Source organism: Motacilla alba, chromosome 25 (genome assembly GCF_015832195.1).
Source record: "Motacilla alba alba isolate MOTALB_02 chromosome 25, Motacilla_alba_V1.0_pri, whole genome shotgun sequence".
Taxonomy (NCBI): Eukaryota; Metazoa; Chordata; class Aves; order Passeriformes; family Motacillidae; genus Motacilla; species Motacilla alba.
In genome coordinates, this window is record NC_052040.1 from 133536 (window position 1) to 148601 (window position 15066).

At 57.3% G+C, this 15066-nt stretch overlaps 3 protein-coding genes across 4 annotated transcripts; 2 read left to right on the forward strand and 1 right to left on the reverse strand.

The window, feature by feature from the left end:
• Positions 1-40: 40 nt before the first annotated feature.
• LOC119711705 lies at positions 41-4479 on the forward strand. Its single transcript, XM_038162181.1, has 8 exons — positions 41-633; positions 925-1266; positions 2336-2461; positions 2885-2961; positions 3183-3248; positions 3348-3416; positions 3537-3596; positions 3915-4479. The coding sequence occupies exons 1-8, from the start codon at positions 108-110 to the stop codon at positions 3972-3974; spliced, it is 1326 nt and encodes a 441-aa protein (XP_038018109.1). The 5' UTR covers positions 41-107; the 3' UTR covers positions 3975-4479.
• A 150-nt stretch (positions 4480-4629) lies between these two features.
• On the reverse strand, positions 4630-9222 carry LOC119711706 (T-lymphocyte surface antigen Ly-9-like). Its single transcript, XM_038162183.1, has 5 exons — positions 8990-9222; positions 7052-7351; positions 6709-6978; positions 5394-5492; positions 4630-4943 (listed from the first exon to the last, which is right to left on the reverse strand). The coding sequence occupies exons 1-5, from the start codon at positions 9195-9197 to the stop codon at positions 4939-4941; spliced, it is 882 nt and encodes a 293-aa protein (XP_038018111.1). The 5' UTR covers positions 9198-9222; the 3' UTR covers positions 4630-4938.
• Positions 9223-11202: 1980 nt separating this feature from the next.
• Positions 11203-14024, forward strand: LOC119711659 (CD48 antigen-like). Of its 2 annotated transcripts, none has more exons than XM_038162110.1 (4): positions 11203-11483; positions 11810-12181; positions 12741-12995; positions 13594-14024. In XM_038162110.1, the coding sequence occupies exons 1-4, from the start codon at positions 11429-11431 to the stop codon at positions 13683-13685; spliced, it is 774 nt and encodes a 257-aa protein (XP_038018038.1). In that variant the 5' UTR covers positions 11203-11428; the 3' UTR covers positions 13686-14024. The 2 variants fall into 2 exon arrangements, with proteins under 2 accessions (XP_038018038.1, XP_038018039.1); XM_038162111.1 differs by having other exon boundaries at positions 11861-12181.
• The last annotated feature ends 1042 nt before the right edge of the window (positions 14025-15066 follow it).

The following is a 15066-nucleotide window of genomic DNA, read 5'->3' on the forward strand; positions in this document are numbered from 1 at the left end:
ACAGACACAGAACCAGGCTGGGATAACAAGGAGAGGGGAAATTTGGGATGGGGAATAGACACAGAGCCAGTCTGGGATAACGGGGAGAGGGGAAATTTGGGACGGGAATGGACACAGAGCCAGTTTGGGATAACGGGGAGAGGGGAATTTTTGGGATGGGGATGAGGAGAGGGCCCCGGGGCCAGGAGTGGCCTTGGTGGACGCTGCAGGTGTGGCCCAGGGGTGGTGCCAGCAGCGGCCGTGTCCCCTCTGGAGCCACGGAGCCTCTCCTGGGGTCACGGCCTCACCCTGGCTCCGGTTCAGGATCCTCGGAATGCCGGGATGGAGCTGCGTCCCTCGCCGTGACCGCGGGAGGGTCGCTGTGCCTGGCGCCGGAGGAACCCCCGCGGGAGTGGACAGAGATCAGCTGGAAACTGGAAATTACTTCAGGAGAATGGCAGCGGATCCTGGCAGTCACCAGGGATGAAATTGTCTCCTATCCCAATGGTCCGTTCCATGGGAGAGCGAAATTCCAGCGGGAAAACCTCTCCCTGTGCATCTCCCCGGTCCACAGAGCCGAGAGCGGGCTCTATGGGGCCGAGTTTCACAATGGGGCAGAAATTTCCTTTTCGTGCTTCCGAGTGTCCGTGTGGGGTGAGTGGCCGGGTCCCTGTGTACCCCTGTCCCTGTCCCTGTGTCCCCTGTCCCCGTGTCCCCTGTCCCTGTCCCCTCTCAGCCTCGCTGTTCCCGCAGAGCCCATCCCGCCGCCAGAGCTGCGATCCCAGATCCTGCAGCGGGACCGGGGCTGTGTCCCCCTGGCCCTGTGTCCCCTGTCCCTGTGTCCCCTGTCCCTGTCCCCGTGTCCCCGTGTCCCCTGTCCCTGTCCCCGTGTCCCCGTGTCCCCGTCCCTGTCCCTGTCCCCTCTCAGCCGCGCTGTCCCCGCAGAGCCCATCCCGCCGCCGGAGCTGCGATCCCACATCCTGCAGCGGGACCGGGGCCGGTGCCACCTGGCCCTGCTCTGCTCCAGCCCCGGCAACGTCTCCTACAGCTGGGCCTGTGCCGGGGAGCCCGCGGGGGAGATCCCGGGGGAGCCCCCGGGGCAGATCCCGGGGCAGATCCCGGAGCAGATCCCGGGGCAGATCCCGGGGCAGATCCCGGGGCAGATCCCGGGGATCCCCTCCCGGCTGCTCCGGACGCTCCCCGAGGGCGCCGAACCCCAAATCTGCCTCTGCAACGTCAGCAACCCCGCGGGGTGGAGCGCGGCCCGCGCCCGCCTCACCTGCCCAGGTGAGCCTCCCCTGCGGAGCAGCCCGGGCTCTGGGGGCAGCAAACGGGGGGAAACTGGGGTCTCAGGGCTGGAGAATAGTGGGTAAAAACCGTGGGTCTGGACGTAAATTCTGTAATTTCTAATTTATTTTTGTGTGTAATATATGTATTTTTTATGTAGTCTATGTAAAATATATGCTTATATATTTAAATATATTCATACATAAAATACATACTTACACATATAATATATACTTATAATATAATTATATTTTATTATATATTTAAGTAGATACTATATCAATTATTAAATTATTATTTATTATTTATTTATTATCAATTTATTATCATTAAATTATACCAATTATATATTACATTTATTTAAATTATAATTATGTTATAATTTATAGAATACCCTTATATATATAATATATACTTATTTATAGAATACCCTTAAATATATATATAACTTATACTTATCCTTATATATATAATTTATACATATTTTTATATATAAAATATTTTTATATAAGTAGACTTTTCATATCTAAAACAGACTTTATATATATATATAAAACACTGATTTTTTACATATAAAATCCATACTTATTTTCTCCCATGACATCCTTATTTATCTGTTTAAAATAGAAATTTATCTGTCTTAAAATCTACACTTATTTTACTATAAAAGATATCCTTATCTACACATAATTATACTTATTTAATAGTATTGATTATGGATACTTATTGATTATTATTTCTGAAGCCGTAATTGTTGACATGTAAAACACAAAGGTGTTTTTATATCTTTAATCCGTAATTTTTTATACATTTTATATTCATTTTTTATTCATTTTTATACATTTTTATACAATTTTAATACTTTTTAATTAATTTTTATACATTTTTATACGATTTTTTGTACATTTTTATTCATTTTTTATACATTTTTATGCAATTTTTAGTACCTTTTTTATTCACTACAAAGCAAAAATTATCCGTTCAGAGACTCAGGGGATCCCGGGACGGTCCGGGCGGGAAGGGGCCCCGGATCCCGGCCCGGTTCCAGGATTCCGGGGTTCTGTTCCAGAGGGTTTGGGCCGCTGGACGCCGCTGGCCGTGGCGGCGGCCGCGGGGCTGAGCCTGCTGCTGCTGGGCGGCTGCTGCTGCTGCTGGAGGACGAGGAGGACGAGGAGGAGGAGGAATTCCCGGGAAGGTTCGTCCGGAATGTCGGGGCAGGATCCCAAATCTGGGAATTCTGTTCCAAACTGACCCTTGGAACCCCAAAATCTGGGAATTGTGATCCAAACTGACCCTTGGAAGTGCAAAATCCGGGAATTCTGACCCCAACTCACCCTTGGAACCCCAAAATCTGGGAAATCTGACCCCAACTCACCCTTGGAACCCCAAAATCCGGGAATTCTGACCCCAACTGGCCCTTGAATCCCCAAAATCTGGGAATTCTGACCCCAATTGACCCTTGGAACCCCAAAATCTGGGAATTCTGACCCAAACTCACCCTTGGAATCCCAAAATCTGGGAATTGTCATCCAAACTGACCCTTGGAACCGTAAAATCTGGGAATTCTGTTCCCAATTGACCCTTGGAACCCCAAAATCCGGGAATTCTGACCCCACAGGGACCCCCGGAACCCCTCCAGAGCAGGCGCTGACCATCTACGCCGAGGTGGGAGAGAAGAAACCCCGCCAGGACGCCGTGAGTGCCGGGAATGTCCCTTCCCACCCCAATCCCGGGAATTTTGGGGTCGGCGAGACCCCCCAAGGCCACCGAGTCCTCCGGGGCTGGCCCCAGCCCGGTCACTCGGCGTCCGGCCCTTCCTGGGGCAGTTCCCAGGCCTGGCCGGGCTCACCAAGGGGAATTTCGGGAACCTCAAACGGATCCTTTCAACCATTCCCGGATTTTTTTTGCGCCCCCAGGCCGGGTCCGGCGAGGCCACCCAGGAAGGAGCCACGGTCTACGCCGTGGTGGCTCCCAGGACGCTGGTAGGGTCGCTCCCGTGGGATCCCAGCCGCTTCCCGGGCTGCTTCCATTTTCTATCCAATTTTTTTATCCCGAAATTTCCCGTTTTTTCTCCCCGGCAGGAGCACCCCAGGCACCGGGAGGAGCCCGGGAATGTAACCATTTACTCCACGGTCCAGATCGACCGCAGGGTGAGGCTGTCCTGGAGCGTCCCCGAGCCTTGGTGACACCAAAGCCGTGCCCCCCGAGTTTTCGGGGTCGTCATCCCGCTTTTCCCAACGGGAATTTCCCCCCTTTTTTTCCCCCCGCAGCCTTCCTCCATCAAGAGGAAGAGGCTGGAACGATCTTTGGTCTCCACCGCCTACTTGGAGGTAATGGAAAATCCACGGGGGTTTTTTTTTTTTTGGGATCCAAAAGATCCCCAAAATGCTCCAAAAAATCCCCAAAATGCCCCAAATCCCAAAATGCCCCAAATCCCCCAAATGCCCCAAAAAATCCCCAAAATGCCCCAAATACCCAAAATGCCCCAAAAATCCCCAAAATGCCCCAAATCCCCAAAATGCCCCCAAAATCCCCAAAATGCGCCAAAAAATCCCCAAAATACCCCCAAAAATCCCCAAAATGTCCCAAATCCCCAAAATGCCCCAAAAATCCCCAAAATGCCCCAAATCCCTCTTGTTTCCTTGCAGGATAACGGGGGTTACAGGCGCTTGGGCTTCCCAAATCCTGCCAGCCACCAGCGCCCCTAAAACCCCGGAATTCCCATTCCGGTGGAGTTCCCCTCCTGGAAACTCCAGCGGCCACTGGGATCCACGGAATGGAAATATCCAGAAATTCGGGTTTTTTTCCCCCAAGATTCAACCCCCAGCTGCGCCTTGGAGCGAAGATTTGGGGATGGAACACTCGGGAAGGGATGGATTTGGGATTGGGCAGGCGGGCGGGAATTCTGTGGGGTTTTAAGGGTTTGGAAATTTGGGAATCCTTTTTTTTTTTTTTTCTTCTTCTTGGTGAAGAGTGCGAAGAGGTTTGGGTTCGCCAGTCTGAGTTTCCCGTCCAACACATCAGTTCTGGAATTTTGGGGTGGGTTTAGGCCCGGCCAAACCCCAGGCGCTCACTGGAGTCGTTTGTGCTGTGAGATCTGGATTAGGGAGAAGAGGGAAAAACAGGCTCAAAACTTAAAAGGGCGCAACAAAATCTTTATTCAATGAGTTAAAAAATAAAAAAAAAAATCAGAATAAAACTTCGGAACGCTTTTCCCCCCCTCGCCACCGTCTTTTCTTTCCCACTGACAACGCAAAGAGGCAAAACCTGGGACTTTCAGTTTATGGGCTCAGAACAGCCTTTCTTCATCTCTCTTGCAGAGAGGAGTCTCTCTTGCCGTGCCGTGGAGACCTCTCCACAAGAAACAGCTCTTTCCTGGCTTTTCATTTGAATTTCCACGAAACCGGCAAAGTCCGTCGCGAGACAGCGGCGGCTGCCACGCGGTTTTGGCCGGACAGCATCGGCCTCGCGGCCGCTCTGGATTTCAGGGCTGTGCCCAGCTCCTGGCGCTGGTCCCGTGGCCTTGGGACAGTCCTGGTGGCAGAAATCGCAGCCCAGCCCCGTAACCCGTTCCCGGGGCAGAGGAAAGAGAGGTTTTCTTGGGCTTTGTTTGTTTTTAAATCTGCTTTTCCACAAGGCGCGTTCAGCTCCTTTCAGCGGGTTAACCGGGTGTCAATCTGCAAAGCGAGCCAGGTGATTGGCTCTCCAGAGGATTGGCTCCGCCCCACAGGGAACCAACCCCGCAGCCCCTGGGGTCTCCCCCGACGAAAAACCCCAAAATCGGTTAAACCGCGAGGGGAGATGAGACAGAATCAGGAGAACCAAAGTCAACCCCAAATCCGCCCCAAACCAGCCCCTAATACACCCCAAATTGTCCCCAAATCAACTCCACATTCGCCCCAAATCATCATCAAATCCAACCAAATCCACCCCAAATCAGCCCCAAATCAGCACCAAATCCACCTCAAATCTGCCCCAAATCCACCCACATCAGCCCCAAATTTGCCCTAAGTCCCCCCCAAATCACCCCCAAATTTGCCCCAAATCAGCCCCACCCTGGCTCTGTCCCCCGTGCCGGGTGCCCCCTCCTGCTGCCCAGGGATCCAGGGATGGTTTTCCAGGCTCACCTCTGGACAGCCAGAAGGACACGAGGAACATCGACAAAAGCACGGCGAATTCAACCCCGGCTACGACGCCGATCCTGATCCAGCTGCTGGAGCGGGCGCCTGGAAAAGGAAGAAGATCCAGGGGCAGCATCCCCAAACAATCCTGGCTCTTCCTGGTGTTGGGGCAGAGGGAATTTGGCCTCAAATCCCGCCCAGATCCCTCATTCCAGGGGATCTCACTCCAAGCCAGGAAGAGCGGCTTGGCGGAGGCAGCGGCAGGAGAATCCAAGGATCCCCAAATCCCCAAATTTCCAAATTCCCAGATTCCCAAAACCCCAAATCCCCAGATCCCCAAATTCCCAAATCCCCAAATCCCCAAATCCCCAAATCCCCAAATTCCCAAATTCCCAAATCCCAGAATCCCCAGATCCCCAGTTCCCAAATCCCACATTTTTTGGGTCAAAAAGGAGCTCTGGAGATCTCCCAGCGCTGCTGGGACAGGGTCACCCAGAGCAGGGGACACGGGGACACGGCCAGGTGGGCTTGGGGTGGCTCCAGAGGGGGACACTCCATGGGAAGAGGTTCTCAAATGCAGGAGGAACTTCTGGGGGCTGCGTTTGTGGCCACCACTCCTTGTCCTGTCCCTGGGACCTCCGGGAGGAGCCTGGGCATTCCCGGGAAAGGCATTTTGGGAGGAGCTGGAGGGTGCTGGGCTCGGGCTCCCCAGTCGCTCTTCCCGGCCGGGCATGGGAAAGCTGCCCCAGGCATTTGGGGGCACTTGGGGACATTTGGGGGCACTCGGGGACAGTCGGGAGCGCGGCTGGACATGGGCAGGGGTGGCAGCTAACCTGAGCTGGGAGGATGTGTGTGGTTTTCTGGTGAGGGGAGAGAAGAGAGACGCGGGTCAGAGCTTCCCTCTGGGTCCCGGGGAGAGCCCGAGCCCAGAGAGTGGGATCAGCCCAGCCCAATCCCAACATCCCCGTGTTTCCCAGGGGATCGGGATCAGCCCATCCCAACCCCAAACTTTTCCTGCTCTCAGGGAATTGGGATCCGCCCATCCCAACCCCAACATTCCCATCCCATCCCATCCCATCCCATCCCATCCCATCCCATCCCATCCCATCCCATCCCATCCCATCCCATCCCATCCCATCCCATCCCATCCCATCCCCAACATTCCCGCGTTCCCCAGGGAATCAGGATCAGACCATCACATCCCAAATCCCAACCTTCCTGCGTTTCCCAGGGAATCGGGATCAGCCTGTCCCAACCCCAACATTCCCGCATTTCCCAGGCAATCGGGATCAGCCCGTCCCACCTTTCCCCCGGCTCTCACCCGCGCAGAGCACCCCGGGGCTGGGGACGGTGACGCTCCTGCTGCTGACGGGGTTCCGTGCCGTGCACGTCAGCGGCTCCGGCTCGTCCCCGGCCGATTCGTTCACCAGCAGCACCACGGAGCTCCCGTCCCACGTCCGATCCCGTCTGCTCCAGGTGTAGGAGACGTTCCCGAGGTCGGCGCCGGGCGCGGAGCAGCGCAGGGAGGAGCTGCAGCTCCCGTGCGAGCAGTTCTGGGCCTCGCAGGTCACCGTGGGCTCTGGCAGCTCCCCTGGGGGCACAGTGGGGTCACAAACCTCTCTTTTAGGGTAAAAAACCCCAAAAACAGCACTGAGAGCACCTACGGAACACCTGGAGGCGGAAGGTGGATCTTTTTGATGTTTTTCCATTGATTGTTACAAAGTAGGTCCCGGCATCCTCCATCCTCAGCGGGGAGATGCTGAGCGCGTGGCCTCTCTCAGAGAAGGCAACACGGGTTTTGAATTTATCTTCGAAAAATATGGGTTGAGGAGGGTCCTCAAATTTCACAGTCACTATGGGTTCATTCCCAAAACTCCAGAGTGCATGTCCCTCTGCGATGGGGCCGCGGAAGGTCACGGACCCGCCCAGAACCCCGATCACCTCCGTGGTGTCGCTGGCGCTCGCTGGGGAGAGAGAGCGGAGAGAGAACTTGGGGTGAAGGTGGGATGAAAATCTGGGATGAAGGTTGGATGGAGGTGGGATGAAGCTGGGGTGAAGGAGTGCTGAGTGTGGGCTGGGGGCGGGATGAAGGGAGGCTGAAGGTGGGATGAAAAGGTGGCATCAAGATGGGATCACGGTGGGGTCAAGGTGGGATCACCGTGGGATCAAGGTGGGATCACGGTGGGATCACGGTGGGATCACGGTGGGATCAAGGTGGGATCAAGATGGGATCAAGGTAGGATCAAAGTGGGATGAAAAGCTGGGATCAAGGTGGGATCAAGGTGGGATGAGGTCGCTGAACCCAGACAGTGAAGCCCACCCGGGCTGGGGCTGTTTGAGGGCTCATGGGGGGCTCATGGAAGGGTCCCTGGGTGAAGGAAGAGCACGAGGCCCCCCAGGCTGAGCCCCCGCAGCCTCGTGCCAAGGACAGAGCCCGGAGGGGAACCAAGAGGGAAAGGGGAACGAGGAGTTGGGGATGGGAAGGTCGGGAAGGATCCCTGAGCAGGACGGGGAGCTCCTGGTCAGACGTGCAGCGGCTCCTTGGAGGAGAATCAGGGAATCGTTGAAAGGTCTGGGTTGGGATGGACTCGAAACTCCTCTCATTGTGCTCCCCAAAAATCCCCACAGCTTCCAGCAGCCCAGGGCGCTCCCGGCCCTGCCCAGCCGGGCCCTGGGCACTGCCAGGGGTGCACGGGGCAGCTCCAGCACGGCTGCTCCAGGCGGAACACTGCCTGCGGCCGCGGGGAAAGGAACTCTGAAACTGTGGACCCGCTCCAACAGCTCCACGAGCTTCTGGGGGCACCAGACCTGGGGGCATCTGGTGATTCCAGGCTGGACGTCACCACTCCAGGTGGATCTCACCACTCCAGGTGGGATCTCGCCATTCCAGGAGGGATCTCGCCATTCCGGCAACGAGAACCCTCCCGCACCCCTCTGGATGCAGCCCAGGACAAGGTCCAAGCTCCCTCTGGACCCGTCCCTCCCCTGCAGTGACCACCCTGCTCCCTTGGTCACCAGCTCAAGGAGGAAGGAGCTGTTTTTGTTATTTTCGCAACTTCTCGTTTCCAATTAACCGTGCCACCCAATTTCTACTGGGAATGGAGCTTGTCTTCCAGGTTTTTCTAACCGGGAAAAGATCCCATCCCCGAGCTCGGGCTCGGAATTTCTGTCTCCCTCAGCCTCGGGCGCCTCTGGGACACGGACAATGGAGCACGTGGAAGGAAAAAGCTGCCGGGGAAGAGAAACTCGCAGGAAATCTGCTGAAGGGCTGAATCCTACCCAATTTCCCTCTTTTCAGCCAGAAAACACCCCAGGAGGAGACCTCCAAAAACCGGGAGGCAACGCGGAGCTGAAGGCAGAGCAGGACGTCTGGAGAACATCTGGAGCAGGGATGGACACCAGAGATGGACACCTGAGGTGGACACCAGGGATGGACACTGCCCCTCCAGCAGCAGGTTTCCACGGCAGCCCTGGATCCCAACACTGGGCACAAATCCACCCCGTGGAGCTCCTCTGGGGGTCCCACACATCCCTCGACCCCAAAAACCCCAAAACCACCCCCAGGTCTCCTCCCCAGGGCAGAAGGAGCACCTGGCACTCACTGGTTTGGTGGAGGAGCGCGAGGGTGGCGAGAAGAGGGATCCAAAGCACGTCCATGGCTGCCCGGAAACGGAGAGGGTTTGGGGGCACCGGCACCCAAAAATTCGTGCTGGAAAGAGGAAGAGGAAGGAAGAAGTTGCTTTGTGGCTTTTCAGCTTCGAGGTGGACGGGAGGTGGCTTTGGATTTGGTTTGTGACGAAAGTGACGCATCAGGGAGGGGCAGTTGGCGCTCACGCGGAAATTTGAGGTGTTTTAAAAAAAAAACAAAAACCACTCTGTTTTCAAGGGAAAAGGAGGAAACTCGTGGTGTTTAAAACAGACCCCAACTCCCTTCCCGAGGAACGATGAGGGCGGCCGCTGGGACAGGGAGTGTCGCCATGGCCATGGGTGACAAATGGGTCAGGCTCCCCCCGTGGGGACCAGCCTGGAGAGCGTTATCCCAGAGAACTCCGTGGTTCAGGAATTGGTGCCCATGGATTGGAGCATCCAGGGCGTCCCTGAGGAGCGGGGCTGAGCCCAAATCGTGGAATGGTTTGGGTGGGAAGGGACCTTAAAGCTCATCCCGTGGGCAGGGACAGCTCCCGCCATCCCAGATTGCTCCAAGCCCTGGCCTTGGACACTCCCAGGGATAGGGAATCCATGGAATTCCCTGTGCTCGGGAAGGATTGATCCCTAAAATCCAGGCCATGGAATAGTTTGGAAAGGAACCTTGAATCCCAAAAAATCCCACCCCAGTTCCATGGGCAGGGACCTTCCCCTATCCCAGGTGGGTCCAGCCTGGAATTGGGCACTCCCAGGGATGGGGAATCCATGGAACAACCTGGGACCCTCACAGGGAACACTTCCAACCCAAATCCCACCCAAATTTCCCCCCTGACCCCATTCCCCCTTTTCTGGGAAGGGGAAAATTCTTGGGACATTTTCTTGGGAAAATTCTCCTTCCACTTTTCCTGAAGCCCCTTCAGGTCCTGCAAGGCCACAGTGAGGGCACACCGGAACTTCTTCTCTCCTGCTGGACTTTTTGGGGTTGGAAAGTGCCCAGCCCGGTTCGTTGTCCCAGGATTTTGGGGCAGCCGGTGGCGAGCCAGGGTCTTTTTTCCCCTGGAAGCAGGGATTTTGGGGTGCGTGGAACAGGGAAACGGCGGGATTTGGGAGACGGATTGCAGCTCCAGCCCCTCCTCATCCCGCAGCACAAGCGCGGATGCCTCCTGTAATTCACTCTAATGACCTCATTTGCATATCGGGGTTAATTTGCAGCCCGCCAATCGCCCTTCCCGTTCCTCCTCTCCCGGTTCTGGCGGCCCCGGCGGTGTCACCGCAGCCAGGCGACACCGGGGCAGGACGGGGACAGCTCCGGGCCGGCCCCAAGTGGGTCAGGGCCCAGCGGGGGTCGCGGGGGTCCCTTTGTTCGCCGCCCCCCGCCCGTGGGAAGACGCCGGCGGCCGTTTGTCCCCAGCGAGGGGACAGCGGGGGTGGCGCTGGCCCCGGGGAGCGGGGACAAAGGCGCCGAGTGCGGCCGGGCGGGGAGGAATCCGGGCTGGAATTCCAGCCAGCCCCTCCTCGGCGGCGTCTGGAGCGGCCATCCCGGAAAATCCCAGAAAAAAATCCCAGAAAATCGTTTGGGGCTGGGGGAGAGTTCCGGGGGAGAGCTGGGATCCAGCCCGGCCTGGCCATCCAGTGGCCATCCAGTGGTCATCCAGTGACACCTCCAGGGATGAGTGTCCAGCCCTCCCTGAGCCCCTTCCCGATCCTTCCCAACCCTTTTTTCCATGGAAAAATCATCCCAAATTTCCCCCCAGGCACAGCTGGAGGCTGTTCCTGCCCCATTCCCTGGGATCAGATCCCAAATCCCCCCTGGCTGCCCCCAGGCCTTGGGGTCACTCTGGTCACCCACAGCGAGGGGGACAGTTGACCCTTGGGGTCGGTGTGCCACTGGCCGTCGGGGCATTGGGGGAGGTCCTGATGAATTTGGGGAAATTTGAGGCATTTTGGGGAGTCTGGGTAGATTTTAGGGTGATCTGAGGGACTTTGGGGAGTCTGGGTGGGTTTTGGAGGGGATTTGGGGGGTCCCGGATGGGTTTTGTTGAGGATTTGACGGATTTTGGAGGCCCCAGGTGGCTCTGAGGGGCTTTGGGATTTGGGGGATCCGTGGGGCGCTGTGTCCCCGTCAGGCTCGGGGGCTGTGTGTGACACTGGTGACGTCCTGTCACAGCGCAAACCCCGTGGTTTTTGGGCGCGGAGGAACAGGAACCTCGCTGGCGCGGTTTTCCGCCCGCCTTCAGACCCACCCCGGCCCCGGCTTTTCGGGGGGCCCCGGGGGGCTCCGGCCTTGGGGGCCCTTGGGGAGCAGCTGCCCCGTGAGGGGGGTCCCACCCTGAGGGGGGCCCCACGCTGGCTTTGGCCGTGTCCCACCCTCGGTGAGGCGACGTTGGTGACAGAAGATGGCGCCGGGGCTGGCGCTGAACCTCCTCCTCTTCCTCCTCTTGGCCGCGCCAGGTACGGAGCTGGACGAGGGGCTGGGGTGGGGACGTGGCTTTGGGGACAGCTGGGGGGCCTTGGGGTGACCCCACACTGTCCCCGCACGGTGCCACCAGCGGGTCCCTTCCCACACCCGGGGGGGACGGACTGCCCCACACGGAGCCCCCCAAAAACAATGGAAGCGAGGGAAAAGCTGATCCCTGGGGAATTTGGGGCGGGAAAATCCAAAACGCTGCTCCTGCCCCTCTTCACGCCAGGGGCTCCAGAAAGGGCGGAGCTGTTTGAATTTTAATTTTAACGTTTATTCCCGTTTTGAACCCGCCTGGAATTCCACGCGGGATGAGGCCTGGGGAAGGACGAGCAACCCAACTCCACCATCCCCGTTTCTTTGGCAGCCCGGGCGCAAGAACCCCAACTCTCGGAGGTGACCGGAGCCGTGGGCGGGGTCGCATTCCTGAACCCCCAGAGCCCCCACGACCCCTCAAAATACTCCCAAATCCACTGGCGCTGGAAAAACCAGCTGAGGATCGCCGGCCGGAAGCGGGGGAAGCAGCCCGTGTACCCCCCGAGCCAATTCCGGGACCGCCTGGAGCTCCTGGACAACAGCACCCTGAAAATGAGCGCGCTGAGCCTCGAGGACATCGCCGAGTACCGCCTGTACCTGGAGGACGACACGGGCAGGGAGACCGTGGAGAGCGTCCTGCTGACGGTCTACGGTGGGTCTGGGGACAGGGAATTGTCCCGGAGCCCCACGGCGGGGTTGGGGACATTGTGACATCCTCCAGAGATTGTCCTAGAGCCCCACGGGTGGGCTGGGGACCTTGTGATGTCCTCAGAGATTGTCCCAGAGCCCCACGGCGGGGCTGGGGACCTTGTGACGTCCTCAGAGATTGTCCCAGAGCCCCACGGGGGGGTTGCGGACGTTGTGACGTCCTCGAGAGATTGTCCTGGAGCCCCACGGTGGGGTTGGGGACATTGTGACATCCTCCAGAGATTGTCCCAGAGCCCCACGGTGGGGTTGGGGACGTTGTGACATCCTGGGGGTTGTCCAGGAACCTCATGGGGAACCTCGTGACATCCTGGGGGCTGCCCCACAGGGACATTGTGACACCCTGGGGGTTGTCCAAGAACCTCGTGGGGACATTGTCCCAGAGCTCCGGGGGGACTTGGTGACATCCTGGGCGTTGTCCCAGAGCTCCAGGGGGACTTGGTGACATCCTGGGCGTTGTCCCAGAGCTCCGGGGGGACTTTGTGCCATCCTGGCCTCTCCTGCAGACCTGGTCCCCAAGCCCCGCGTGACGGCCACCACCAACGGTGACCCCCGGCAGTGCAACACCACCCTGAACTGCTCTGTGAGCCTCCAAGGGGTCACCTACGAGTGGCTCCCGCCCCAGAAGCCCCTGGCGAGGGACGGCCCCGTCCTGAGGGTCTCCTTCACGCCCACGGCGGAAACCTACGTCTGCAAGGTCAGCAACCCCGTGTCCTCCAGCAACGCCTCGCTGACCTTCCGGCGCCCCTGCAGCTGGACAGGTACGGCCGTGGCCGGACACGGCGCCGGGGAGGGCTGGCCTGGGCTTTGGGATGTCCCCAGAGTGGTTTGGGGGGGATTCGGGGAGTTTCAGAGTGATCCCACGGAATTGTTGGGGTTGGGAAGGAGCTACGAGGTCATCGAGTCCCGTGGGGTCATCCAGGGGGATCTCCAGGGGTTCCTCGGACACCTCCAGGGACGGACACCCCGAACCTCCCCAAGCCCCTTCCAAGGCCTTTTCCCCATTTCCAGGAGGAATTTCCCCAAATTTCCCACCCCGAGCCTCTCCTGGCAGAGCTCGAGGCCGTTCCTCTGTCCTGATTTTGAATCCCACCCCAAAATTGACTCCGCTGTGGTGTTGGAAAATCCCTGAACCCCAAAAATGAGCCCAGAGGGGCTCCGGCGGTCCCTGAACCCCAAAAATGAACCCACGGGTCCCTGAACCCCAAGAATCAGTCTGTGAGGGGTCGGGGGGGGTCCCTGTATCCCCCAAAACGATCCCTGGGAGCAGATCAGGGTCCCGAGGTGGATCCCAGGGGTGGGGGATCCCTCTTCCCTCCTCCCGAGGCTTTGGGGTCCATCTCCTGGCTCTGCCCCCAGAGGAGCCCTCGTCCGTCGCCCGCGCCACGCCCGGCGCCCTGCTGGTCCTGGGACACCTCGTCCTCCTCTTCCTCCTGCTCCCCGTGGCTTGAGGACCCCGTGGGTGGCGCCGCCTGTCACCTCCTCACCTTCCAACACCGGGACCACGACCCCGGAATCCTCCGCGAGCGGAGAAACGCTCGAGGGAGCGGAGTCACCGGAACCGTTCAGTTTGCGGTGCATCTGGAGATCCTCCCCTCATCCCAAAGCCTGCGGGGGGACCCGATCTGAGCCTTTCCCCTGGAATTTTGGGGGATTCCCCCTTTTTTTGGGGTGGCCTTGAAGGGCAGGGCCGAGGCAGCGCCTTTGGCGCTCCCCGCCAGGGAGGGTTTGGGGCCGGTTTTGGATTTCCCAGATGTCACTTTGCACATTAAATTCCACCCTGAACACCACGATTTTAGGATTTTCTGGATTTTTCCCTGGGCTGGGACATCCCCCGGCTCAGGGATGGGGGGGATGATGGAAAAAAGCTCGGGGATGTTTCCCCCCAGATTTTTGGGGGCAAACTCCCTTCCTTTGTGCCCCAGAGGAGGATCCGGCTCTGGAGGGTGGGACACGGATCCAGCGGGGTGGGAAGAAATCCCGGGAATGACGGAGATGATCCCTCAGCCTCCAAAAAAAAACCCTGGAAAAGTTTGGGACACTTCCAGCTCCACCGACCCAGCCCAAAAATGGGGAAAATCGGGGATGTCACCTCCATAAATCCCAAAAAGTTCCACTTCAAGCAAAGATTCCCAAAGATTCCTTGGAATCATCCGAGGGCCAACAGGGATCTTCTTGGAAAATTCAGAGTAATTCCAGCCCGGCCTGAGGAGCGGCTCGGGACAATTCCTGCTCCTTGGATGATGATTTTAATGCCAAAGTTGATTTTTCCAGTGATTTTCCCCCATTGGAAATAATTTTTTGGGGTCTTGGTCCATTCCCAAGAGGTTTCGAGCTTTTACTCCACTTATAAAATCCAGGATGTCCAAAAAACCTCTGGAAATTAATAAATATCGATCCTGCTGCTGGATCTCGGGAGAGCTTCCAGCCAGAAAATTCCAGGACGAGCTGAGGGGGAGAAGAAAGGATTTAGGATCATTATTTCCACTCAAAAGAGGTTTTTTTTCCCCGCCGTTTTATGTTCCTTGTTCCCAAAAATGCTTCCCAAGAGGAATTTTCCTCTGGGTGATTTCACTTCATTAATCTTTCCTGCCCCATGCCAGCCAAGCCCAGGCGGGGGGAAATTGGGGTTTTTGGGGGGATTTTTTGGCTTTTCTGGACCATTTCCAGGTCGGAAATTTTCCTTTTGGGACCTGGGGGTTGAACTGGTGGAGAAATCCAAGGAGGAATCCGGCTTGGCCAAGGGAATTCCAGGTGGGATTTGTGCCTCTAAAAACACCCCAAAAAACCCCAAAATACCCCCAAACACCCCAAAACCGACGACTTCGCCAC

What these genes read in the sequence shown, in the direction of transcription:
- LOC119711705 (XM_038162181.1), top strand. Translation starts at nt 108, where the DNA reads ATGGACACAGAGCCAGTTTGGGATAACGGGGAGAGGGGAATTTTTGGG. An exon ending in CGCCCGCCTCACCTGCCCAG is followed by an intron (nt 1,267 to 2,335) that starts GTGAGCCTCCCC and finishes GTTCTGTTCCAG; the next exon opens with AGGGTTTGGGCCGCTGGACG. An exon ending in CGGTCCAGATCGACCGCAGG is followed by an intron (nt 3,417 to 3,536) that starts GTGAGGCTGTCC and finishes TTCCCCCCGCAG; the next exon opens with CCTTCCTCCATCAAGAGGAA.
- LOC119711706 (XM_038162183.1), bottom strand. Translation starts at nt 9,197, where the DNA reads ATGCGTCACTTTCGTCACAAACCAAATCCAAAGCCACCTCCCGTCCAC. An exon ending in CGCGCTCCTCCACCAAACCA is followed by an intron (nt 7,352 to 8,989) that starts GTGAGTGCCAGG and finishes CTCTCTCCCCAG; the next exon opens with CGAGCGCCAGCGACACCACG. An exon ending in CTTCCGCCTCCAGGTGTTCC is followed by an intron (nt 6,979 to 7,051) that starts GTAGGTGCTCTC and finishes CTGTGCCCCCAG; the next exon opens with GGGAGCTGCCAGAGCCCACG.
- LOC119711659 (XM_038162110.1), top strand. Translation starts at nt 11,429, where the DNA reads ATGGCGCCGGGGCTGGCGCTGAACCTCCTCCTCTTCCTCCTCTTGGCC. An exon ending in CCTCCTCTTGGCCGCGCCAG is followed by an intron (nt 11,484 to 11,809) that starts GTACGGAGCTGG and finishes ACGCGGGATGAG; the next exon opens with GCCTGGGGAAGGACGAGCAA. An exon ending in CGTCCTGCTGACGGTCTACG is followed by an intron (nt 12,182 to 12,740) that starts GTGGGTCTGGGG and finishes CCTCTCCTGCAG; the next exon opens with ACCTGGTCCCCAAGCCCCGC.